This window comes from Tupaia chinensis, unplaced genomic scaffold (assembly GCF_000334495.1).
Source record: "Tupaia chinensis unplaced genomic scaffold, TupChi_1.0 Scaffold143734_1, whole genome shotgun sequence".
Classification (NCBI taxonomy): domain Eukaryota; kingdom Metazoa; phylum Chordata; class Mammalia; order Scandentia; family Tupaiidae; genus Tupaia; species Tupaia belangeri.
Window position 1 is genome coordinate 432,127 of NW_006203583.1, and position 27,941 is coordinate 460,067.

At 43.0% G+C, this 27,941-nt stretch overlaps 1 protein-coding gene across 1 annotated transcript in view; it reads left to right on the forward strand.

Moving 5' to 3' along the window:
• GRIN2B (glutamate ionotropic receptor NMDA type subunit 2B) overlaps positions 1-27,941 on the forward strand; it is a 507,810-nt gene that overhangs the window by 143,356 nt on the left and 336,513 nt on the right. Inside the window, exon 2 of the mRNA XM_006164837.2 lies at positions 2,980-3,408. Within this exon, the coding sequence (XP_006164899.1) occupies positions 2,998-3,408 (411 nt within the window). The 5' untranslated portion in view covers positions 2,980-2,997. The remainder of the gene's footprint in view (positions 1-2,979; positions 3,409-27,941) is intronic.

Below are 27,941 nucleotides of genomic sequence, written 5' to 3' on the forward strand. Positions count from 1 at the left end.
CCAGCAATCTTATGTGGTTCAGCCTAATGGTAGAAATTCAGTATTGGCTACCATTTATTAGGTTTCTTCCCTATTGTATATGAGGTACTGTTAGATCTCAAGAACATAAATAGAAATGAGACAAGATAGTTATTTATTAATTTAAATTTCTTTTCTTGCCAAAGGGCATGTGCACTCGCCAGAGAGAGGAGAGAGAGGGAGAGAGAAAGAATGAACATTCACCAGGGAGGCATAGTTAGGTTGCAACCCTTTTCTTCCATTCCTCCTTCCTGCCAGGAGTTTGGGCACACATCCCCATGCGCCCAGCATTTTATTAAGCCTCTAAGACCAGGATACAAACCAGGTAGGATGCAGCTCCCTTAACTATTACACCACCGAGCCAGCCCAAGACAAGCTTCTTATCTGTCTGCATCTTCTGCCGGGAGGGTAGAGCCTGTGTCTGTTGCATTCTCAGCCTCCAAAGCAATATCTGCTAGGTAGTAGGTGTTTAGTAAGTGCTTACTGAACCAGAAAGGTCCCTGATGACAGGAAGATTGTCAGCTAGTTAAAAAAGGCATACACATAATCATATAATAATCTAGTTAGATAGACACATACTGGGTATAGTAAGAGCCTAAGGGAAGCAATGCTCCATTCTCCTGGGGAGGGGTGAAGCGTAGAGGAGAGGAGGGGATTCAAGCTCATAGAGCAGGCGTGTCAAGACTAACTGTGGTGTGTCTGAGGAAGGCAGCAAAACTACTTTGCTTATCTTAGGCTACATGCTTTCTCCCAACTAACCCCCTCTTAATGTTCAACATTGAGTTTGTATTCAAAGCAGCCTCTTTGTTTGTCTCACAGTCCCTCTGTTACCGGTATCTCTCATAATGTATTGCTTCGTAAAGTGCTTTGCTCTATCTGGAACATAAAAGAGATGCTCGGTAAAACCAGATTCGATTCTTTGAGTGTCACCACTAGCCATTGCATAACAAAGTATAATATATTGTGTGAGAAGAAATAGAGGAACGAATAGAAGAGATATTTTAAAGAGAGCAAATAAAACATCAAAGTGGGAGAGTTTAGAGTGCATTAAAGTTAATAAGCTGTCATGGCAGAATGGACCACTTTTAAATGTGAAGGAATTTAATTTAGTGACTTATAACTGTAGGATTAGAATCCTGTTGGAATGAAGTTAGCCTCTAGTTTTGCCAAATTTCTAAATCTTTCGGTTGTCCTTGAAAACCAGTGCTTAGAATTGAACAGATTTTTTTTTAATTTTATTTTTATTTGTCCACAGCTTTTTGAGGTACTAAACCCATCTGTCTTCCTCTGAATATTCAGTGCTGCTCAACTGTCTATATGGTATTGCCTCTCTTTAAGCTCTGGGAGGAGTTCAGATCTTGGGTTGCCTGTTAGATTGGGTACAGCCCATCAGCATGGGTTTCCAGGGTTTGTGTAGTCATTCCCTGTTTCCACTGAGACCAGACAGCTGTCAGGAGTAAACTGCTCAGGCATGAACCACTGAGCTACTCGTCTTCTTCTCAAGAGAGAGACAAGGCAATCGATATAGGTCTCCTTTTTGGCAGTATTGAAGGATGACTACAACAGCCAGAGTTCCAGAATATTTTCTGCCAAGATCTGGATTGGATTTTGTGCTTCCTCAGCCACAAAATGTCCCCAGAATCTCACTCCCAAATCATTAATGCCCTTTGCAGTCAGTCTCTCGAACCTGAACACTTCCTTGACCTGTCCTGATTCAACACTTTCATTATTATTTTTTTCTTTTTGCTAGCTAAATTCTCAGTGTTTAGGTCCCTAATATCTAACCTTTTTTTCAAATAGGCAGGAGACCATGGTTCAAGTGCTGACCCAGTGCCTTGAGAATCATACCAGGCATGTGTACAAGCATATCCAAAATCCCGAGAGAATGGAGGAGAAGGGATTGCGACATGGCCATTCCCCCTGGGGGTGATTTCTCACTTTCCTTCTCCCTGTCTCTCTGTCTCCCTCTGGCAAGCATACATGCCCTATGGCAAAAACCTAAAAAAAAAAAATAAAAAGGAAGTGCTGCCTTTGTATTGGTTGTTCTTGTGACTTAATAATAAGAGCCTGATACTAAAAAGGTTACCAAAGAATTTTCTGGCTGTCACGCTCTTCGAGGCAAACATGAGGAAAAGACGGCAAGAATGGGGCTTATGTATCTGTAGCTCCCTGTATCCAGCTTATCCAGGCCATGCTTTGTTGCTGGCCTCTGTTAAGACCATTGTGCTGCTCGCTTTGCCTAGTCCCTGCTGTCCCCTTGGCCAAAAGCAGCTCAAGGATGGGTTGTAACAGAGTGCCAGGGGTAAGGCAGCAGCAGCAAGATCCCCTACTTCTGAAGACTCCTGCTTGTGAGCTACCTGGTTCCTCTTTTCCTTGTTTGCCTCTGTTTGTTAGCTGCGTGGTCATAGCAATAGCCATCTTTTATTGTCTTGCTAAAGGGTTTTTTATTTATTTTTATTTATTTATTTTTTTAGGTTTTAGGGGGCTTGTACTCGCTGGAGATAGTCAAAGAGAGAAAGGGAAAGTAAGAAATCACTCCCCTGGGGGTGGGAGGTGATGGCCACATCACAATCCCTTCTCCTCCATTCTCCTTCTGGGATTTTGGGCCTACACACAAATGCCTGGTGTGATTTTCAAGCTACCAGGTCTGGGATTTTGTGCCTGGCATGGTTTTTTAAGCCACTGGGCTCAAATTGTGGTTGGCCATGTGACAGTCCAGTGTCCCAACCACCACACCACCTGCTGGCCCTGCTAAAGGATTTTTGAAGTTTTTGAAAGTTTCTTTTTCTTTCATTCTGCTGAGCAAACATTAAAGAAAGTGACTAGGCTAGAAGATAGAAGTGGGCCTGATAACCAGTGAGAGGAGATGTGGGCCTTGACTTGCAGTATCCAGCCTCTTCAAAGACTGGTTATCTGTAGCATGGGTCATATTTTAACCATTCTCCCTCTTTGTGTCCTCAGGGTGTCGCCGAGTTGAAGATGAAGCCCAGAACAGAGTGCTGTTCTCCCAAATTCTGGTTGGTGTTGGCTGTCCTGGCCGTGTCAGGCAGCAGAGCTCGTTCTCAGAAGAGCCCCCCCAGCATCGGCATCGCCGTCATCCTCGTGGGCACTTCAGACGAGGTGGCCATCAAGGATGCCCACGAGAAAGATGACTTCCACCATCTCTCTGTGATTCCCCGTGTGGAGCTGGTAGCCATGAATGAGACCGACCCAAAGAGCATTATCACCCGCATCTGTGATCTCATGTCTGACCGGAAGATCCAAGGGGTGGTGTTCGCTGATGACACAGACCAGGAAGCCATTGCCCAAATTCTCGATTTCATTTCAGCCCAGACTCTCACCCCTATCCTGGGCATCCACGGGGGCTCCTCCATGATCATGGCAGATAAGGTAAAAGGGGGTTGCATTGAGAAGAACCTGGCGGGTGGGGGTTGTATTGAGGACTGAAAAATGCATTCGTTATAATGCGAAACATGCTTAATATGGATGGAAGGGAATCAGAGTGCACTGAGTGAGTGAATAGGAATTAGTCTAATCTTTGGAAATGAGCCCACAGGGGATATGCTATACTCAGGGAGCTCCAATAGTTTTGAACAGGTTTAAGTGTTTGTTTGTCAATGGACTCACTGAAATGCCTAAGAGATGTTGAAGCTTGTGTTTCTGCAATACCTTTTCTTCAAATAGGTGTGTGAATAGCTCCTTCCCAACTTTAAAATGAGGCGTACTCTATATTTCTCTCAGTAATATACCTTTTCCCCAAAAACTGGTTTCAAGAATATGAAAGGAAAAGTCCCTCGAGACAGGTAATTTCTCTTCTTGAAGAAAAAAACGTCATAGAGAAGTAATTCCTGCTAAGGTATCCACACATCACACACTGTGCTCTACACATTCAAATAAGTTTTAATCTGTGGAACCAGTAGCAGCTGAGTTTTCCCCATGCTTAGATTTGAAGGCAGTAGTTTCTACTTGGGTTGCACATTAGAATCACTTGAAAAGCTTTCAGAATTATCGGTGCCTGGGTCCCAGTCCCAGAGATCCTCATTATTGGCCTGGACTTTACGATTCTCAACAGCTCCCCTGGTGATCCCAGTGTGCAGTTTAGGTTTAAACCTACTATTTTAAAGCCTCCCGTAGATCCTCGCCTCTCCTGTGTTGATCTTAGAGTCATTGGCATATAACAGACTATGATGGCACACTGGTGCTTGTTCTCTAACGGCGGACAAATGTGTTTTTGGTTATGTTTGTTTTTACATTTTCCAGTCACTTTGCCTTGCTCTATAGATTAATGTTCGTTGCTTAAATATAGCACTTCTCACGTATGTGTTGTCCTTTGAGGTCATTTGTATCTTAGGATGATTCATTTCACCACAAGTGCAACATTTATCATTTTTCATCACTTTGAATTTTTAAAATAGTCTATACTGTCACAATGCTCTCTTACACGTCTCATAATCGCTTTCAAAATTGCCTTTAGTTTTGTACTTAAAAGATGTGTTGTGGGGTTAATGATGTCAGTAAACACTTCAAAACCTAACACAGACACAACAAGCATGCTACTCGGCCAGTGGAGAACCACTACCGAACAGCAGCTCCGCAGAGATGAAAATAATCTTGCATGACCACTATCGCCATCTATCGGCAGCAGGCAGAGATGACTACCTTCTGTTTCTAAGCTTTTTATTTAGCCTAGTGATCAAGTACAAGGTATTAAAGGGTGAAACTTCCAGTATCATATGAGATATCACTCTCATTGTTAGAAAACAAATGCTGGTACAAATAGCCCATTCTAAGGGAAGTGGGATAAACTTAAGTAAAGTGAGAAAATGTAGATCAGTTGTCTCACTGAGTTTTTTGCATTAAGTAGATTTTTTTCTTTTTTCTTTTCTTTTTTTTTTTTTTTAAAGAAATCGGTGTCCTTGGGACCAGCAATTGGCGTAATGACTATGTCGTTGGACTCCCATGTAGTTGACAGCGGTTCGAGTCCCGGACCCGGTGGCTTAAACTTACGCTGGGCATGTGTGCTTGCGTGCCCAAGATCCTGAGAGGAGAATGGAGGAGAAGAGATTGTGGCATGAACATCTTTCCTGGGGGTGATTTCTCTCTCTCTCTCTGTCTCTCTTTGTCTGGCGAGTGCACTTGCCCTATACCAAAAACCTCTCAAAAAAAAAACAAAAGAAATAAATTGGTGTCCTTAGCAAATTCAGTTTTATTTTAGCAGTGGTATTTTGAGGGCACAATATTGCATTGAAATAATTCTGAAAGACACAAGAGCCATATTTGAAAATCATAAATAAGTACATAAGTGCAGTCATCCCAGGATATCTGCGGGAGATAGGTTTCAGGACTTCATACACACCCACACCCACCCACACAAACATCCCTGGGAGAAACCAAAATCCATGGATACCCTTATAGAAAATGCTGTAGCATTTGCACATAACCTCTGCATGTTGTCCCATATACCTTTTTAGAAGTCCATTTTATTTCTTTCATGAGTGAGAACATATTTGTTCACATGTGGAGTACACACATGTGTGCAGGAAAGGAAGGCAGAGAGAGGCCTTGACAGGGTCTTATCATGCTGCGATCCCCTTGCCCTATCTCCCTAGCCAATCAAGATCTTGGATGCATGTACTGGGCATGTTTCAGGCCCACCTGGGATCTGGACCTATGTGCTGCTCGGCACTGCAAATTAGCACGTTACTGCCTGTGCCGCCCAAGTTGGGCCTTGTCCCACCTTCCTGAAATCATCTCTAGATTACATACGATACCGAATACAATGTAAATGTCATAAATGGCTATATTGTGTGGTTTAAGGAATAATGATGAGAAAAATACATCTGTGCATGTTACATGTTCAGTACAGACACAGCCATCAAAGGCCTTACTATAATACACAGTACACTTCAGCAAGAAAATACCACTTTTTTTTTTTTTTTTTAAACTTAAGTAAAGTGAGAAAATGTAGATCAGTTGTCTCACTGAGTTTTTTGCATTAAGTAGATTTTTTTCTTTTTTCTTTTCTTTTTTTTTTTTTTTTTAAAGAAATCGGTGTCCTTGGGACCAGCAATTGGCGTAATGACTATGTCGTTGGACTCCCATGTAGTTGACAGCGGTTCGAGTCCCGGACCCGGTGGCTTAAACTTACGCTGGGCATGTGTGCTTGCGTGCCCAAGATCCTGAGAGGAGAATGGAGGAGAAGAGATTGTGGCATGAACATCTTTCCTGGGGGTGATTTCTCTCTCTCTCTCTGTCTCTCTTTGTCTGGCGAGTGCGCTTGCCCTATACCAAAAACCTCTCAAAAAAAAAACAAAAGAAATAAATTGGTGTCCTTAGCAAATTCAGTTTTATTTTAGCAGTGGTATTTTGAGGGCACAATATTGCATTGAAATAATTCTGAAAGACACAAGAGCCATATTTGAAAATCATAAATAAGTACATAAGTGCAGTCATCCCAGGATATCTGCGGGAGATAGGTTTCAGGACTTCATACACACCCACACCCACCCACACAAACATCCCTGGGAGAAACCAAAATCCATGGATACCCTTATAGAAAATGCTGTAGCATTTGCACATAACCTCTGCATGTTGTCCCATATACCTTTTTAGAAGTCCATTTTATTTCTTTCATGAGTGAGAACATATTTGTTCACATGTGGAGTACACACATGTGTGCAGGAAAGGAAGGCAGAGAGAGGCCTTGACAGGGTCTTATCATGCTGCGATCCCCTTGCCCTATCTCCCTAGCCAATCAAGATCTTGGATGCATGTACTGGGCATGTTTCAGGCCCACCTGGGATCTGGACCTATGTGCTGCTCGGCACTGCAAATTAGCACGTTACTGCCTGTGCCGCCCAAGTTGGGCCTTGTCCCACCTTCCTGAAATCATCTCTAGATTACATACGATACCGAATACAATGTAAATGTCATAAATGGCTATATTGTGTGGTTTAAGGAATAATGATGAGAAAAATACATCTGTGCATGTTACATGTTCAGTACAGACACAGCCATCAAAGGCCTTACTATAATACACAGTACACTTCAGCAAGAAAATACCACTTTTTTTTTTTTTTTTGGAGAGGTTTTTGCTATAGGGCACATGCGCTCACCAGACAGACAGACAGAGACAGAGAGATAGCAAGAAATCAACCCCCAGGGAGGATGGTCACACTGCAATCCCTTCTCCTCCATTCTCTCAGGATCTTGGGCACGCACGCACACGCGCGCAGCTTGAGTTTAAGCCACCGGGTCCAGGACGCGAAACGCGGTCGACTACATGGGAGTCCAGCGACATAGCCATTACACTAACTGCTAGTCCCAAGAAAATACCACTTTTGACCTGCAGTTGGTGAACTCTGCATAGATGGACCTCTTAGATATGGAGAGCACAACTGGTAAAAATGATTTGTGGTTTTTTTGTTTTGCACATGTGGGCTTTTGTGCAACTTATGTTATTTCCTCCAGTAGAAAAAGTTATGTGTGAACAGGTTGGTTGCTTCTCTCTGTACCTCTTACAAATCCACTATATCAGCATAAAAATATGGGGTAAGCTGCAGACCTTGTGGAGAGAATGGGCTTTTTGGTTCACTGCTATATCCTAGATGCTTTGAGAATGTTAACCATCTGCTAGGCACTTGGTGTTTTGCTTGCATTGCCTTATTTAATACTCTTAACTCTCTGGTGAGCTATGTAATGTTGTTCAACCTCTACCTTACAAATGGGGAAACTGAGACGCAATGAAGTTAAATAACATATGCAGAGTGACATAAGTAGTAAGTGGAGGCCTGGAGTTTAGCGGTGACTGCTTGTTCCAAAGGCCACATACTTGCTAGTCTCTCAGAACTGACAAACTAGTTAAAGAGTCATATACCTTCCTACTTTTTACGTTTCCCTCTGTTAGGTTGCATTGTGGGAGAGGCCATTTGACCCTTTATAATGAAGCAACACTGGAATCTAATTACAGAGGGCTATGTAATATGTCATTTCATAGCTATGACAGGCCATGAAATGGTGTATGCCCGGATGAAGTATAATTCCATAGAGGGCCCACCAGCTACTGCCTTCTAAAAGTCTGAGGGAGAATTGAAGCCATCAGGTGGATTCTTCCAGATCACTGAAATGAGAACCTCTCTGATCACTTTCCCTTTACCCCTCCTCCCATTGCTACCCAAACCAAAAAGCCCATCTCTACCTCACGCCAATAAAAAAGGAGGTAGGCAGTAATGTACACAATATTATAAAATAGCATTGATCATCTAACTGACTTTTACTGGAAGAGTAAAAAGTAAGCAGCAAGAGGAAAGAGAAGGAGGAAGAGAAGGGAGGAGGTCCTAGGAAGAGCAGCACTGGAGGCCTGATCAGAAGGGAATAGAGGCCTGAATGGAGGCTGCAGAGGTGGATGTGGCAGGAACCACAGGGACTGAGGGGACAGCGGTGTCACTGTTCCTTGGAACTGAGCAGAGGAATGTTCACAGGCTTAAAGGATTTGCATGAAGGCAAATAAAAAGAGTCCCCCAGCTCACAGAGAAATAAGCCTTTGGCTAGTTTGTCCAAAATAAAACATCTCAAAATCTAAGGCCAGTTTTTTTTTTTTTTAATAGAAGTTTATTTTTAAGTACCTTGGCCATATTTTACAAACCTAGGGTGAGGACACAGTTTGACAATGGTGAATCAACTATGTGGTAATAAGACAAAACATGTGGAAGCGGAGCTAAAGCAAAACCAAAACAAAACACCGAAAAATTAAGACGTGTAGCACGGCTACATTTTAAGACTTCCCATCTAGGGAGTGGATTAACTAGGTTGTCCATTTTGCTTACCTCTTCTAAGAGGTCAGTAACTCCCCCCTCACCCCTCATTTTAACTTAGTATATTGTTGTTTGTTTAGAATAAACCCATTTTTAGGTGCTTTTGTGGAAAACTGCATTGCGGGGTTCAAGTCCCTGTATTTTTCTTTTTTTAGACAGAGTCTTGCTATGTCACGATTCTTTTGTCACAGCCTCCCAAGTAGCTGAGACCATAGGTGTGCACCACCGTGTTTAGCTTTTGGGAAGCTGGGATTCAAACTACAGTTGACCATGTGGGAGTCCAGTACCTTAACCACCAGGCCACCTGCTGGCCCCTGGACCAGGAATTTTTGGTGTAGGAAAGACATCGCTGTCATAAAGATTCTTTTAGAAAAATTTGTTCCTTTTTTGTGAGAGAGTGGCACCCCCAACAAGGTCTTCATGCTGCAGTCCACCCCCAACATCAGCCAGCCCCAGAACATGGGTGCATCCATGCCCAGGGCACTCAGGGAGGTCTCCATGCAAACCCAGAACCTTCCCATGTGGGCCAGCCTCTCAGAGCATTGAATTATGACCATAGCACTGTCCAGCTCCAGATTTTTAATGAAAGCAGAGATACAGTTCAGCACTTCAGTGTCTGATCAAATAGCATTTGTTCAATTTTGGTGCATGTTAGTAAGAGCTTTAATTACTGCTCTGCTTTCTCACTTTATACTCTGAGAAAACGCACTTTATACTACGGCAGAGAGACACATGGAAGGTAGCAGAGAAGAGGTGTTAAAAGCTCAGACTGTAGAGTCAGAGTGGCTTTCCGCCATCACTGCCAAGATGTGGGACTCTGGACTAGTCACCCCCCTCTTCCTCTTCCCTTGGTTTCTTCGCCTGTATAATTGGGATAGCAGCATGCCCACGACAGCATTGTTAAGGACTAAATGGTCTTATCCATAGCAAGTGCTTCACTTACACAGTGTCTAGCACAGTACTCGGCAGACTAAGAAGGAGGTCGTATGGAGCAGTTTGGACAAAAGGAGGTTTCATGAGATGGGAGATGATGGGAATTGAAACATATCACTGACAATTGGAGAGAAACTGAATTAGAGACCCACCAAGAAGGGAGCTCAGGTGAAAATCTGGTGAAGGGCTTGATGTGGGGTGGGAGTCTTGGTCGTGCCCTACCTGGGAAGCTGAGGCTCATTAGTGGTGTGGAAGCCAAGAAGGACATGTTCAGTTAAAGAAAGGCTGTAACTGGGAAAGGACAGCTAGGCACTTGTAACAGAAAACTGTTTAGAATAGTAACAGAGAATGTTTAAAAATGGATGAGGTGCTTCTTGGCAGTTCCCCACCTGAGTATAAAGAGCCTATTTTATTTTGCCTTGTTATAATTGCTTTTATTCTCCCTGAGATCCTGGATTTAAGATGCCCATCTGAATCCAAATAATGAACTACAGCTAGATGTCTTTCCATTTCTTTCTAGGAGGTTTCTCTACTGATTGGCTGAAATCTTTCTTGGAGTTTCAGATTTTAACTCAGAGAGGTTAAGTAACTAATCCAGGATATCACAGCTCACAATTAGCAACGGGACTGGGATTCAAATTCCAGTAATCCTATTTTGAAGGCCTTTCTTGAAGACCGCAGTTCCTATTATATGATTACTGAACAGTGACTGGAACATAAGACTAAGAACGACAAGTTCTGAGAGTGAGTCTCTGTTCTTAAGTGCTTTGGAAATTTCAGCAAACAACTCATTTAAGCCACATGATACTCATTTTAAGCTTATCAAATACAAATTTGGTTTTTTGCCCTACCCACTTACAACATGTTGAAGATAAAATGTGTGAAAAATTTTGGGACAGTACTGTGCAAACAGACACTTTAGGTGTACAAAATAAGGAGTGGTGATAGGGAATGACAGAGGCAGTGACAACCATTCTGCCACTGGTGTGAGGACCAATGAAAATGGCTTGGGCAGGAGGTATGAAGAAAATCACAAGGTGGAAGTTACAACAGGGCCAGTCAAGAAGATACAAAATCTAGTCTTTTTTTATTTTTTATTTTAGTTTTTTTGAGAGATTTTAGCTATAGGGCACATGCACTCGCCAGAAAGACAGAGAGAGAGAGATAGAAAGCGAGAAATCACCCCCCTCAGGAGGGATGGCCATGCTGCAATCCCTTCTCCTTCATACTCCTCTCTGGATCTTGGGCTCACATGCATGCACATACACTTGGTGTGAGTATAAGCCACTGGGCCCAGGACTTGAACCACAGTGGACTACCTGGAAGTCCAGCGACATAGCCATTACACCAACTGCTGGTCCCCAAAATCTAATACTTAATGCTACAAGAATGGGAGAGAAAAGAATGCTGAATAAAGGGTCAGTCAGGGTTTGGAAACAGATGGGTTGATCAGAGTAAAGTGCATGAGCTAAAACATGCATCATGCTTGTGTCTTACTTCTCATTAAAAGATATGCAGAAATAGTCTTTTTTTTGGAGACGTTTTTGCTATAGGGTGCGTGTGCTCGCCAGAAAGACAGAGAGAGAGACAGATAGACAGAAAGCGAGAAATCACCCCCAGGGGGGATGGCCACACCACAATCCCTTCTCCTCCATTCTCCTCTTGGGATCTTGGGCATGCACAGCATGAGTTTAAGGCACTGGGTCTGGGACTCGAACTGTGGTTGACTACATGGGAGTCCAGCGACATAGCCATTATGCTAACTGTTGGTCCCTCCAGAAATAGTCTTTAATATAGAGTCTGTCCACTATGATTCTTTCCTTTCTAATATGCTTGGTTGGGAATTGATGTGTTGAAAAGCAGTTCCATTCTTTGTGCAGAGAGCCACATTTTGGAATTTAAGTGGTGCTAGGAAGATGGCCTCTACTCTTCTTGGGCCCATGTTCTCTCTTTTTTCCCCTCATTCCGTATGGTCATGCTCCTGCAGAGCAGCAGTGCTGGCAGCAGTTGGTGACACGGTGAATGGACTCTTGCTGTCCACTTGCTCATCCAACATGGTCTTGTAACCAAGATGGCTGCATGTTACTCAAATCTGACCGTACGCTTCTTCCCAAAGTTTTGGTGTCATTTTATTTGTTACTGTGTTTTTAGATATCTGCAATATGGTATTCCCAAGGAAAGAACACGTTCGGAGTAAACTGTGATATTGTAGCATTTCTTGGATGAAGAGAGCTAAGAGATAAAGGTTGAAAGAGTGAGAAGGGAAAAAGCTAACACAGTATGCCAACATTGTGCCAGGTGTGGTGTTAATGAGTACGTTAATGCTTGTGCAGTCGTGTGAGGGACGTGATAGGACTTCTTTGTCACTGGGGAAGCCAGATCAGAGAGAGTTTATGCATGTTGGCCAACGTCTTAGCCAGAATGATAGTGGGACTGGAATCTGAATGCAGATATGTATGCTTGACTTTATAGCTTTTGCCCAGTCCACATACAGAGAACAAAACAAGACAAAACCCAAGAAAGCAGGATAGAATTCCCTGTGTGGAGTTCAGTTTTTCCTCGGCAGTTTTCCTATTTCCTTCAACTATGTTTTGGGAAAGGGTGGGTATGCAGCTTTCTCTGCCACACTGAAAACTTCACAATGATGCAGCCCTCAAATCTGTCTGGATTTCAGGTCTTCCCACATGCTTCTGTAGAATGTGCTTCTTGTGGTCTTCATGTGCTCTCTTTAACATCAGAGTTAGGATTTGGCCACTTGAAGTTCTGGTACAGTTTCTTTTTTCTTTTTTAATCATCAGAGGGTGCATGTGCTCTCTAGAGAGAGAGAGACAAAGAAGGAGAGTGCCCCCTCCCTCCACCCCCTGGAGCATTGTTACACTGCAACCACTTCTCTAGTCCCCTTTTCAGTTGGGATCTTGGGCACACATGCCTTTGTGCCTAGCGAATTTTTCAAGCCTCCACGGATGGGATTGGAGTCATGGTTGTCTATGTGGTATCCCGCTCCACCAACCACTAGATTGTGGGACTGGCCCTCCAGGTTCAATTTTAATCCTTGTAAAAATTGAAGGCCCAGAAATTGCTTAGGCATTCACAGAAATAAAGCTGCTTGGTGCTAGAAAGTAACACCTGATCCATCACTTCTTGTGTGTCTTCCAGGAAAGTGATGGTGTGTGTATGAGAAGGCGGTGGCACCACAAGGAGAGAATGCAGGCCAAGGAGCCAATAGGCTGAGCTCTCCCCATTCTCAGCCCTGTGATCCTGGCTGTGCTCCTCAAACTCTCTGTGCCTCAAAATATACATCTGTAAAATCGGGACAGAAATGTAGTTCCTAGTAGGTAGCACTTATGAAGCAATGTATCCCCCAGTACTTGATCCTCGGTATTTATCATCTTAGATTTTCATCTACCATACCTTCCCTAAATTGTTTGAGGAAACTGGATTCTAATTTTTCCCATGAATTGAAAGAGAGGTGATATCCTTCACTTTCGGCCTGATGGAGAGGCAGTGGCTCAGGGAGTTCAGTCTAGGTAAGGATGCGATTGCTGAACTTGCAAGATTTTCAGAGCAAAAGACATACAATGAACTGATACACATAGGACATACGTGATGAAGATAGCTCAAAAAAGTATAGCAGAATAAAACAGTGTTTGAATCCAGGGTTACTCACAGATTTGGAAATGTTAATACATAAGAAATATATAAGAAAATGTTAATATACAAGAAATATATAAGAAAAAGGTGAAGTATTAGATAAGGAAAACATTAAAGGGACTAGGTAGGAAGTAATATGTTATAGATACGTGGAAGACCATTAACTTACTAAATGTGACTAGCCAATTTTTAATGTATTATACTAATATTACTAAAACACTCCTTGGAAATAATCTATAACAAGAGCATATTTTTATTCCCCTTCCCATTTTTGCAGTTCATTTATTTACTTCTTCAGTGAGAGAGAGAATGAAAGAGAAAGAGATGGAGATAGAGAAAGAGACACTCCCAACAGGGTCTCCATACCATGATCTGCCCCCTCACCTCAGTCAGCTCAGATCACAGACATGTGTACTCCTGGGGTGTTACAGGGAGACCCCAGGATATAAACCCATGGGCCCAGCATTGTGGACGGTGTTATCACCACTGGGCTGCCACAGCGGTCCTATATTTTCTCTCTTTTCTGAGACTTCTGTAAGTCTGTCTTTTGCCTTGTTCTTAGGTGGTAGAGTTATATTTTTGTTTGTTTGTTTATAAGACAGAGGAGATATGCATCTCTCACCAGAGAGCTCCTCCAGAGATAGAGGAGAGGGCAAAAACACATTTCAGTGGGATGTGGTCACACTGCAAAACATTCTCCCCCATTTCTCCATCCTATCAGTGTTTGGGGCATATACACCTGCATCTGGCTCTATTAACTAGGCCAGAAGACCAACTCAGATCTACATTTTACTCAAATTATATTTTGATTCTGTAGTTTACAAGTCCAGCATGCAGGAGATTAATGTTAAAAGCTATTTTTATTCCACTTTTTTTGAGGCTAAAAAAGAGTTCATTGCTATAATTCTATTTTACATGGACCAAGGGGAAAATCTATTTTTCGTAGGTTGTTATTAATATGAGATTATGATGAGAAAGATCAACATTAATTAGTCATTTGTTGCTGTAGGCTAATCACCCTATATGTGCTAGTAACCTCATGTGTGCCACCTCATTTAATGTTTTCATTAAGTTTATGATGCATGTATTTGTCTCCATCTTACAGATGAGGAAACCATCGGTCAGAGAGGTTGCCCAAGATATTTAGGTATGGATGTGTTCACAGTGGCTTAAAACAATAGGTGTTCTTTTTTTTTTTTTTTTGAAGAGGTTTTTGCTATAGGGCGTGTGCAGTCGCCAGACAGACAGAGAGAGACAGAGAGACAGAAAGCGAGAAATCACCCCCAGGGGGGATGGTCACGCCGCAATCCCTTCTCCTCCATTCTCCTCTCGAGATCTTGGGCACACGCACCTGTTGTGAGTTTTAAGTCCCCGGGTCCGCGATGCGAACTGCAGTCGACTACATGGGAGTCCAGCGACATAGCCATTACGCTAACTGCAGGTCCCAACAATAGGTGTTCTTGATGTATCAGAACAAAGATGCCAGAGGCAGAGTCTGATGCAGGTGTTTGAGTGTCTCATTGCTATCAAGGCCAACGTTTGGGTTTCCCTGGGCATTTTTGTCACAGTCAGGAGGCAGCTATCCTAGCACTAGGCATCATGTCTGTACTCAATGAAGGAAAAAGGGATAGAAGGGCATTAGATTAGGAAAAGTCCCCCGACACCCTGATTTCATGACCACAGACAAACGTCACATGGCCGACCTTGTGGAGGTTTCAAGTCACTCCTGTGGAGGTTTCACAGGGGCAGGAGGTGAGAACAGCTTTGGGGGCAGTCAATAGACAGTGTGCCTCTAAGGAAGTAAGGGACACCTGGAAATTCAACCCATGCCTGTGTGATCTGATTTCTCTCATTCCTCCTGTTTCACATCAAACCACACTTTCCCATCCTATTCCTGTCTGCTCGTGTGTCTATCCTTCAGCACTAGGACTTTGGCTCACCAACAACTTGTGAAATTAGATTTTCCCCCCCTTAATTATTAACTTATTCTTCCCTACATCATCTTCCCTCTTAGAGACTCATAGGCATTTGGAAAGGTATGAGAATATTTTGGATGTCATAATGATTAGTGTCTGTATGTATGTGTGTATGTGCACACTTGTGTGTGTTTTTGTGTTACAAGCACCCAGAACTAGAGTCCAGGCATGTTAAGTGCCCTCCAACACATACATTAGTATCTCAGAGTCAAGAATGGTTTGTTTGTTTGTTTGTTTATTATACATTCAATCACTGTATTAGAATGGTTTTATCCAAAGTATCAATCATGCCTTCATTGAAAACAAATCACTATATCGTATAAACATGCCCAAATCATTTTTGTATTAACAAGCAAACATGAGGGACCATAACATGATGGCGTAATGGTTACATCACTGGACTCCCACATAATCAACCGTGGTTCAAATCTTGGACTCGGAGACTGAAAACTCATGCTGGACACATGTACGTGCATGCCCAAAATCCTGAGAGGAGAATGGAGGTGAAGGGATTATGCTGTGGTCATCTCTCTTGGGGGATATTTCTCACTTTTTGTCTTTGTCTCTGTCTTTTTGGCGAGCACACATATAACAAAAATCTCAAAAAAAAAAAAAAAAAGTTAACAAGCAAACATGAAAGCTTTCTTTGATTTCCATTCTCCCTCCCTCTTTCCTTTTCTCATAGTTTAGCTCCTTAAGGAATGATCTCAAATTACATTTTCACTTCCTTATTGCTCACTTGCTCCACGTACTAAATCCAATGGGCTTTCCCAGTTCTTGACCTGCAGCACTGAACACTGTTGACCCTTTCAGCACTTGTCACAAAAATTACAATGACAAGAGTAATTAGATTTATCACAGATTTGGTGAGAACGAGTAGAAATTTGAACATGCGTGGGTCACACAAGCAGCAATGTCTAGTAAGCAGCTGGCCTTGGGCCTGGAGGTAAAGAGTGGTGTGGGCACTTCCACAGCAAAGAGACAGTAGTTGAAACTGTGAGAGTGGATGAGATGGCATGAGGAGAGAAGTGGGTCAGGGCAGAGCTTTGGGGTACATCCCAATTTGAGGGATGAGGTGGAAATGATAAGAAACTAACACAGAATTACTAGAGAGATAATAAGAGAGTTAGAAGAACAAAGAAAAAGAGGCATTACAGAATCCAAGAGAGAGTTCTGAGAAGAGGTTGGTCATCCAGCCTGGGAATCAACGCAGACCCCTCCTTCCCTTCAGTAATACAGCCTCGTTAGTTCTATCTTCTTAGGATCTTTTTGGTCAACCCCTGCGTGCTGCAGTTCTCTCCAAGGGCTGGCACGCATTCTCTCCTGTCTACACTACCATATGGAAGCTTACCTGTGCCTTAGAAACTCAAATCTGATTGTTACATTTTACTTAAAACTTGGCACTCGCTTCCCAAAGCTTGGAATACGACATCTTCTTTGATCTGGTCCCAGGCCACCTCTCCAGGATTAGTCTTAACCTCCCGCCCTTGAGCTGTGATGTCAAGCCACACTAAATTATTTACAGCTCCCTCAGTGGTCCTGGCTGTTTTAAATCTCTGTGCCTTTGTTTATGCTACAGACTCTCCTTAGAATGCCCTCTGCCTCCTGTACCCAGCAACACCTCTTACCTTTTCAAGAGAAGTCAAGGTGCTTCTTCTGGTGACCCCTTTCTGACTTGACTCTCATCTAAACACAATTTACATTTCCTTATTTTTTTGCTCCCCTCCCATGCCCTATTTATACTTTTATTGTTAACATGCCTTGTTTATATGTCTGTCTCCCACTGAGCTTATTGTGTGTCAGAGCTTCCCTCATTTTTGTGGTCCCAGCAGATACCATATTGTCTGGTATGTAGTAACAGCTAACTTTTATTAAACCATTTAACAGAAACCTCTGCCCTCTGTGTACACACTGTAGTGGGCTGACTGGTGATCCCCCAAAAGATATATTCATGCCCTAACTCCCGGAACCTGTAAAGGTGACCTGTCAGGCTGTTGGGAAAGTCGTGTGGTACTTTTCTGTTTTTCTATGCAAAAACGTTCATGACTTTTCTGATCACCAAGCGTTTGGACAAAGAGGTCTTTGCAGATGTTATTAAGTTAAAGAGATCATCTTGAGTTGTTCGGGTGGCCTCTAAATTCAATGACAGACATTCTTATAAGAGATAGACGAGGAGAAGACACAGCTCCAGAGCAGAAGGCAGTGTAAAGAGAGGCAGAGGCTGGAGTAATTGAGCCACGAGCATAGACAGTAACTGGAAGCTGGAAGAGGCAAGGAAGGAAACTTCCCCCTAGAGCCTTCAGAGAAAGCATGACTGGCCAACTTCTTGATTTCAGCCTTCGGGTCTCCAGAACTGTGAGAAAATACATTGCTGTTGCTTTAAGGCACTAAATATGTGGTTCTTTGTTACAACAGCCTAGGAAATGCATTCAAATGTGATAGTTAAGAGGAAGAGCTTCCATATCTCATCGCCTAGATCATTTCCTGCCCCCTCATCATTTCCTGTGTGACCTTTGGCAAATTACTTCCCTTCTAAACTTTAAGTTCCTCCACTCTAAAATGGTGATGAAAATAGACCCTATTTCTTAAGCTTATTGAGTAAATTAAAAGTGCTTCCAATGGGCCTGGCACATAGTAGGGATTAGTGAAGTGTGAGTCTATGAGCAGTACTCAGTAAATCTCCACTGAAGAAATGAATGAGGTAAACAGAAACACAAGCCACCAACAGTATACTCTGAACTCACCTAGCTTGTGGCAATAGGGCATGAACTTTGGGTTCTATGGAGCTACAAAGGTGGCACTCTGATATTTTAGACCATGCTGGGCCTGGGGCAATGCTGGAAGAGGACAGTGCCTCAGGGCTCCTTTTAGTTGTGCCCTTCATAGAACTGCAGGGCAGTGAAAGTTTGTCTTTAAACTATAGGATCTTTCTTCTTCTTCTTCTTCTTCTTCTTTTTCTTCTTCTTCTTCTTCTTCCTTCTTCCTTCTTCCTTCTTCCTTCTTCCTTCTTCCTTCTTCCTTCTTTCTTCTTTCTTCTTTCTTCTTTCTTCTTCTTTTTTTGGAGAGGTTTTTGCTACAGGGTGTGTGCACTTGCCAGAAAGACAGAGAGAGTCAGAGAGACAGAAAGTAAGAAATCATCCCCAGGGGAATGGCCACACTGCAATCCCTTCTCCTCCATTCTCCTCTCGGGATCTTACACACACACCTGGTGTGAGTTTAAGCCACTGGTTCTGGGACTTGAACCGTGGTCGACTACATGGGAGTCCAGCAACATAGCCATTATGCCAACTGCTGGTCCCGCAAACTGTAGCCTTTTTCTTTTTGTATGCCTTTCTCCTTTTTTGTGTGAATTAAAAAAAAAAAAAAGATAATTTTGCCATAGGGCCTGTGTACTAGCTGGAGAGAGAGAAAGAGAAAGAAAGTGAGAAAGCTCCCTTGTAGGGTGGAAGGGGGCTGGCTTCTCTATAATCCCTTCTCCTCCATTCTTCTCTAAGGATTTTGGGCACACCTGCACATGTGCTTGGCCTGTTTTCCAACATGCAGCCAAGCCTGAGACTCAAACTGTGTAATTGGACATGTGGGATCCAGTGCCCTGACCACCATGCTACTGGCTGGCCCTACTTCATTGTTTCATGCACATTCACATGCTCGTGTGTGTGTGTGTGTGTGTGTATGTGTGTGTGTGTGTATTTGCAAGTATGGTGTTACACCTCACCCTGGCCTGTCCTCTTGACTCAAGGTCCTCATGCATTCAGATGTTTTTTCACCTACCCTCCAATAAAAATTTATTCTCTTTTTTTCCTTTCATCTCATTTTATCTATAGTCTGAATCACAACTTTTAATTTTTGTAGAGAAAGATTTTTGCTATTGGGTATGTGTGCTCTCCAGAGAGACAGAGACAGAGATAGAAAGTGAGAAATCAACCCCCCGGGGGATGGCCACACCACAGTCCCTTCTCCACCCATCTCCTCTGGGAATCTTGGGCATGCATGCATACACACTTAGCATGAGTTTTAAGATGCAAGGTCTGGGACTCGAACTGCTGTTGACTGTGGGAGTCCAGTGATATAACCATTACACCATCTGCTGGTCCCATTCTCACGACTTTTAACAATTGCAGTTTTCTTTCTTTTTTTTTGAACAATTCACTCTCAAATATTTACAAGTTTATTTAAGTTTATTTATTTAATGAGAGAGAGAGAAAGAGACAGATACTTCTTACAGGGTCCTCACACTATAATCTACTCCCAGCCTCAGCCAGATTATGGGCACACACATGGGCCCGGCATGTCCATGGAAAGTATGGACATGAGCCTGGAACCTTCTCATGTGGGTTCAGTTGCTTTTCTGCTGTTCTACCATTTGCTCCCAGTAATTGTAGTAGGTGGTTATTAATTAATTAATTTACTTACTTATGTAGTAGAGACCAGGTTTCACTACATTCCCAGACTGGCCTTGACGTGTGAACTTCCTGTCTCCCATCCCAAGTACCTGGGACTACAGATGTATGCTGTCATGCCTGGCCTGGAAGTGTTTTTTGTTTTGGTTTATAGTTTTTGCTATAGGTTGTATGTGCTCACTAGAATGAAAGAGAGAGGGAGAGAGAGAGAGAGAGAAAGAGAGAGAGAAACTGAGGGATGGCCACGCTGGTGTCCTTTCCTTTGCATTCTCGTCTGAGGATTTTGGACAGGCAAGCACAAGTGTCCTGTGTGTTTTTCAAGCCCCTGGGATCAGGACTCAAGCTGTGCAGCCGGCCATGTGATATCCAATAGTCCTAACCTCCACACCACCTGCAGGCCCTGGAAGTATGTTTGTATTAGCTTTCTGTCCTGCTAGAATATAGGCTTTATAAGAGTAGGAGCTTTATCTTTTTCATTTTTGCATTCCCAGAACTTAACATATAACTTGGCACATAGTAAGCCTTTAATACATATTTATTTAATGTATGGATAAGTTAATTATTTTCAGAGCTATGGCTGTCAGTTGCAATTAAGAGAAACGTATTTTAAACCCAAATGGAAATGAATGATAGCATTAATCTTTTGGATCACTGGCAGATACATTCTTTTTTTTGGAGAGGTTTTGCTATAGGGCACTTGTGCTTGCCAGAAAGACAGAGACAGAGATACAGAAAGCAAGAAATCACCCCCAGGGGGCATGGCCACGCCACAATCCCTTCTCCACTCTCCTCTTGGTATCTTGGGCACACACGCACATGCACCTGGTGTGAGTTTAAGCCACAGAGTCCAGGACTCGAACCGTGGTTGACTATGTGGGAGTTCAGTGATATAGTCATTACGCCAACTGCTGGTCCCACTGGCAAATACATTCTTTATATCTCATAGACTGCTAGCTCCACCATGCTCCCCTTCTCATCCAGTCATACGCCAGCAATCAGCACCTTGGAATGTGCATGTAGAGTTATAACACTCATGTCTACTTTATTTCTGCCTGACAGATCTAAGGAAAAGGCTGCCTCAGGTTAGGGGAGCAGCTTGCAGTAGCAGAGAAAGATCTTTTACTATGCAAAGCATCTGGGTACCAGAAATGATGTTGACATTATTAGTGATCTTTCAAATGAAGAAGCAGAAAGAAATATAACATTTGTAAAAGTTTTCAAAGATGAATATATGCAATTCATACAACACGCTAATCAGCAAGTTATCATCCAACTATATTTAATCAATGTAATTTTCTAAAGGTAGTATCAAGGGATTTTTAAACTTCTTTTGGCAAACAACATCATTTCTGGGTTTTTGTTTTGTTTTGTTTTTCGAGAGGTTTTTGCTATAGGGCGTGTGCACTTGCCAGAAAGACAGAGAGACAGAAAGCAAGAAATCACCCCTCAGGGGGGATGGCCACGCCGCAATCCCTTCTCCTCCATTCTCCTCTCGGGATCTTAGGCATGCGCACACACGCACCCATTTAAGTTTAAACCACCGGGTCCAAGACTCAAACTGGTCAACTACATGGGAGTCCAACGACATAGCCATTATGCCAACTACTGGTCCCAAACAACATCATTTGCCATTTATTTATTCATTCATTCAAAAAAATTAAATACCTACTGTTAGGAGTTACTCAAAGTCTTGGAGCTATAACTGATAAGAGAGGCATGTCCTTATGGAGCATTGACTGGCAATTAACAGACCCATGAATTAAACAGTATGATTTTAGATATTGGTAAATACTTTAAAGGAAAAAGTAGGAAAGAGTCTTGTGGGCTATTTTAGTCAGGGTTTTCAGGGAAAGTCTCAGAGGATGCTCGCACTGTATATTTATGTGGTGAGAAGGATCAAGATGAGTGAAGATGTGAGGACCAGCATTTTCCTAAAAGACCAGCAGGTGTGAAGGTCTTGGAGTAGGAACACACTTTATGGTTTTTGCTGTTGTTTTTCAGTGAGCAGTAGAAAGGTCAGTGTAGCTGGAGGATCTGTGGGTGAAGAGGTAGAGAGTCTCACATGGAGTTGGGTATTTTTGATTCAGTCTAGGTGTAGGAAAGGTGGGTTGTAGCCTGACTCGACACCTTTTCAGTTGGAGGCAGTACAGCATAGTGGGTCCAGCCATTCGGAGTTGGCTCTACCTTTCAGAGCTCGATAAACTCTTGCCATGTGTGACGTGAGTGGTCTATTTTAGCGGCTCCCTGTGATGGAGCTCATACTTACCCACCTGTAAGAACTATTATGAAGATTAAAGGAAATAACCTTTAAGTCACTTGTTACTCTGCCAAATGTACACCTGGTTTTGCTTTTGTTTTCCTTTTGCTGGAGCAGTTATCACCAACTCTTTGGCACCAGGGACTGGTTTTGTAGAAGACAGTTTTTCCATGGACATGACTGGGCAGGGAGGGGTAATGTGATGGTGGGTGGTTTCAGGATGATTCAAGTGTTTTACATTCATTGTGTGCTTTATTTCTATTATTATTACCTTGTAATAGATAATGAAATAATTACATAACTCATGATAATGCAGAATCAGTGGAGCCCTGAACTTGTTTTCCTGCAACGAGACAGTCTAATCTGGGAGTTCCTATGAGAATCAAATTCTTCCACTGATTTGACAGGAAGTGGAGCTCAGTTGGTAACGCGAGTAATGGGGAGTGGCTGTAAATACTGATGAAGCTTCATTTGCTCATTCGTTGCTCACCTCTTGCTATGCAGCCTGGTTCATGGTCCAGAAATTAAGGACCCCTGTGCTAGAGGGTGCATGCACTTACCAGAGACAGAAATCGGAGAGGTAGAAGAGAAAGTGTTTCCATGGGGAATGCTTATGTTGTAATCTCTTCTCCGCCATCTCTTGCCTGGTATGTTTCTCAAGCTGCAGGGTCTGGGACTCAAACCATGTGATCTGCCATGCGGGGTCTAGCTGCCACACCTGGTTTTGAATAAATGGCTACCATTATCATTTCTACTACTATTGAAATACAGATTTCTTTCGAATCAGGCATTCTTTCCTTTCAGAATATCTATACATTATGTAGCTTTTGTTTATTTATTTATTACAAAATTTGCTTCTAGATTTGCAAGCAAATAAGTAAAGCAATGTAGGAAATTAGAAGTATTATAACCAGCTTTCCTCTAACTAAATAGCTACCTCTTCTTTTGAGTTCTTGGAGTGCCTATGCACCAGTGTTCCTTGGCCAGTTCCAGGATTTCTATCTGTATCACTATAGCCTTATGATATTTCAATACTTCTTCCCAAATGGAGGTGAAAGAATTGAGAAGAGTACCACAGGGAATGGAGCAGCCAGGGTAAGACTTTTTTCAGTCAGAGTTGTGGGCGTTGCGAGTGGGAAGTAGTGCAGTGGCACAGGAAACCAGGGTAGCCTAACTTGAACTGAGAATTTCTGGCATACCCCCAATTTTGCATGGCCTGCCACCATGTATCTTGGAGGCATTCTGTTGTCTTGGCAACACGTCCAGAGTTGTAAGGAGCAGCAGCCTTTAACCTTTCAGTGTCACGTTGCTAGGACAACAGATTCCATGGGAAGCCTGGTTTTACTGTAGATTCTACATGCTGCTGCCACCTACTCCTTCTTCCAGTCCTCCTGCCTACTCTTACTTCCACTGACTTCAATTCGCACCTCTCCACTTCTTTTGCCTTCATAGAACCACTGCCTGCATATTCCTTCTAGCACTCTCCAAGCCCTTTGCCTTTTTATTTTCTTACCTTTCCTGTGTTCTGATTGATTGTAATAAAACCAAATATTGTAAATTCTCATAAAATAAAACTCCATAGCATAATCATTTTAGGGAATGGAAGAAATAAATGAGTTTAAAAACCCAAAAAAAGGATTGAAGGGAAAAGGAGTGTGATAGAGTTTGTGTAGTGTAGCTTTAATGTATAGCAGTATTTGGGGCTGACAGGTGGTGTAGTGTTTAGGGGTGCTGGATTCCCACTTGGCTAACCACAGTTCAAGTCCTGGATCTGGTGGCTTGCTTTCTCTCTCTCTCTCTGTCTCACTCTGGTCAAATTGAAAATAACTATAATGATAAATAAAATAAAGGAAATAATTTTTTTAAATGTATAGTAGTATTTTTTTCTTTTTTAAGTTTTTTTTTTTTTTTTGCCATAGGATGCCTGTGCATGATAAAATAAAAGTGAGAAAAGTCACCGCTCAGGAGAAATGGCCATGCCAAAATACCTTCTCCATTCTCTTCTCAAGATTTTAGGCATGCACGCACATGCACCCAGTGTGATTTTCAAGCCACCAGGTCTGGGACTTGAACCATCGTTAACCATGTGGAAATCCAGCTCCTTATCCACCATGCCACCTGCTAACCCCTATAGTAGTATTTTTTAAATATCTGGACCTTAGAATGAACAGAAAAGCTTTTTAAAAGCATTATTATTATTTTAATACAGATTCTCCCCATACCCAAGGATTTTAATTTAATGGGTTTAGAGCCAAGTCTCACTAATTACTGTTTTCATAAACTTCCCCCAAGGCATCTTGAGATACAACCAAGTTTGGGAAACTCTAGTGAGTAGAACATGCAGTGCTGTTCAGTTTTTAAAGTTTTCTGATGGGCCAGAATCTATTTGATGAACTTTCTTGTCATGGTCTCCAGTGTAATGTGTTTGTATGATTTCTTAGAAAAGACTAAGAAGGAAGAAGAGTTGGAGAAAGGTAAGCAAAAGGTGATGAGGAAGACAGGAGAAGAAAACAGAGAGGGGAGCCTTCTGAAAATGGTAAGGAGAGATTGTGGAATTGGAAAGGATGAAAATCAGCCATCATATGTCAGGTTCAAGGACTCTGATCTTTGATTTATGTCTGGAATGAAGGCTGTTAAGGACAAGACTGTTAAGGACTTTTGGTCTATAATTGATAAATATGCTCTTTTAGACATGTTGTGAATCCTAGTTTTGCCCTGGTTAGTAGGAGATTAGGGTGGCCTTGATATGGAGTTTCAGAGGAGGTCAGTTTGTTTTTATTCCCCCTTTCAAAAACCCAAATGCCTACCACATGTTAGGTGCTGCCTTGTATGAGACGGTACTTTGCCAGTGTTTAGCTAACTTAATCCTCAGTGGTGACCCAGGATTTAGGCAGTAGAATTATTCTCTTTCCTTTACAGATGAAGAAACAGTATGAAAAAGGAAAGTAATGTGAGGCCAGCAGGTGGTGTAGTGGTTACGGTGCTGGACTCCCATGTAGCCAACTGTGGTTCAAGTCCTGGACCCAGCAACTTGAAACACATGCTGGGCGCATGTGTGTGCATGCCCAAAATTCTAAGAGAGAATGGAGGAGAAGGGATTGCGGTGTGATGCGACCATTCTACCCTGGGGGTTGACTTCTTGCTTTTGTCCCTCTTGCTCTTTCTGGCAAGCACACATGCCTTATAGCAAAAAATCTCTCAAGAAAAAAAAAAATGAAAGAAACTGGCCCATGGACTTGCACTATTAGTGTCAGTGTGAAAACCCCTCTGAATGACAGTCGAGTCCATGGATTTCATCAGTATGGCTTACTTTTTCCTGAACACTTTAATTTACTCAGTCTTCTTGGGACTTCTAGCATTTAGCCTAGAAGGAGGATAGTCTCACTGTTCAAACAGGCCAACCAGAGTATGGGTAAAGTTGATTCCTTCCTTTCCTAGTCAGCTCTATCTAGGACCTAAAGAGAATGAGAAACCAGCTGAAGGGTAGAAAAGAATGGGATGAGAGACAGGAAATAGAATGGGAAAGAATTAGAGGAAGATGCACGTGGGGGTGGGCAAAGCTATGGAGTCCATTCTGTCTGATGGGGCCCGGGGCTGCAGCTGAAGAGAGCTCCAATTTCTTTTAAACTTTGGATGCTCAGGGCTGGACTTGAGACCCTCCACTCAGTACACTTCCAAATGGGTGCCCCAGGATTTGATTCCTGCCTGGATCAGATCAAGCTCTTCACTGACACGTCTGGGAGTATAGAACATTTTTTCTTTCTCCCTACCTTGGTTGTGTCAGGAGAAAATGAAATCAGAAATATACCTGTCCTCTAAGATTCCATCTTGTTCGATGAGAAGTCGGTGAAGGAGGAATAGTATCTTTTTCTCACTGTCCTTGATGACTGTGCCTCTTGGGACAACCCTTTTCTTCCCCCTCCTCTACTGAGGATCAGTCATAACCACTATTACCATGGATTGAAATCCTTACCAGTTACTAGAGTAGGCACCTGAGGGCTACTTCCTCGGATCCCCCTGTTGGACCTTTCTGCTTCTGTCTCTCTTTTTTCTGGGTCTGCAGTACCTGCTCTCCCTGTAAGTTTCCAGAATGAACGAAGTCCATATATGTGCAAGATTGGTTTTCAGGTGTGTGAAAGATATCCATGTCAGGGTGGTGGGACAGATACCTAGGGGGCTCAGGCAATGCGTGTGAGAGGTTACTTTTTCTCACAGTCTGAGAGCCCTTTTCAAAGGAAGAGTGCCCCTTTGTCTCCTCCCTCGTGGCTGGGACAATGCAGAGCACACAAGGCGCATGCAGTACGCATTTGGTGGTAATGATAGATCCTTTGAAACCAAATGGGAACAGGCCATATGCTCTTGGAAAAGGGCCTACATTGCAAGGTGGGATGGATGAGTGAGATGTGTTTTTGCAAGTTCTTTTCATCTCTAACATCTGTGATCCTGTGAATAATTCCCTTCCCCCTGGCCTTGGCTGGCCGCTTGCCTGGAGCCTCTGCCAGAGCCGTCCCCCACCGCCCTCTGAATGGAGATCACAGAGGGTCCCCTACTCTGAATGGATGTCTCTGCAGCCAGAATAGATACTGAAACAGAAAACAAGGCCTGAGTCCTGGTGTCAGAGCCCAGGGATAGAGGAGTTTGGGCAGATAGTGTGAGTGTGATAATTCCCAGAACCAGGCAGGAGAGGAGTGGTGCACTGAGGGCTCAGACCAGCATTGGCTGAAGTTGTTCAACCGTGGCAACAGCAGAAGCTCCTGTTGTACTCCTTTAGGCCATGGATGCATTTCTCAGGCCAAATGGGCCACAGGCTGAGCAGCGGGACCCCAGACAAGGCTACTCTGCAGGCCAGTGAGGAGGACAGAAGCCGGAGTCCCAGTCCTGCTTGCCTGCCCGTTATGTCAGTTTCCTGGAGACATCTAGCTTACCTACTTCAGAAGCAGCTCAATGTCAGGAATACATTTCTTGGCAGGTCCTGCTCTCTGATCACTGTTGCTCGCTGAGACTAAGTTGCTGGCTAATTTTACTGAGAAGAGTAATGTCATCTTTGGGGTCCTCGAAGTTCTTTCGTGGACCTACTGTTGCTGGGCCCAAGGGGGAGCTTCATTGATCAATGAAAGGGAAGACCTAATAACTCAGGTTAGCCTTCTGGGTGGTCTGGCAGAGAGCATTTAATTTCCTTTTGACATTCGACTTTTGAGCTCTTTGATCAGAGACACTCCTAGTCTTTATAGGGGGAGCTTCTGACTCTACTAAGAGTTACAAGTATCTCTAGTTGATCTCTTGTTTGCTAAGGAGGTCACATTAGGGCTTGCACAGGATTCTTTTCTGTTTTTTTGGAGCTTCCAAGTAGCAAAGATGACCTTTCTCATCATTATGATCTTGATGATTGCCTTGAAAAAAGTTATGCAATTGGTAAAGAATAAATTTTTAATCTTTTTTTTTTTTTTAAACTCCCTTACACTATGCTCCCTTTTTCCTGTTGGCAACTCTCACCTCATTTATTTGTTTAATATACTTTCTCTGCCTCTTGGCTGCCTGGAGGACTCTGTTCCCCTACCCCATCTCCCTGTTTTGCTCATTAATGGAACATCTTCAAGAAGCACTGTATGATTGGGAACCAGCAGTTAGCTTAATGGCTATGTCGCTGGATTCCCACGTAGTCGACCGCGGTTCGTGTCCCGGACCCGGTGGCTTAAAACTCACGCCGGGCGCGTGTGCGTGCGTGCCCAAGATCCCGAGAGGAGAATGGAGGAGAAGGGATTGCGGCGTGACCATCCCCCCTGGGGGGTGATTTCTCGCTTTCTGTCTCTATGTCTCTCTCTGTCTGTCTGGCGAGCGCACGCGCCCTACAGTGAAAATCTCTCCAAAAAAAAAAAAAAAAGAAGCACTGTAT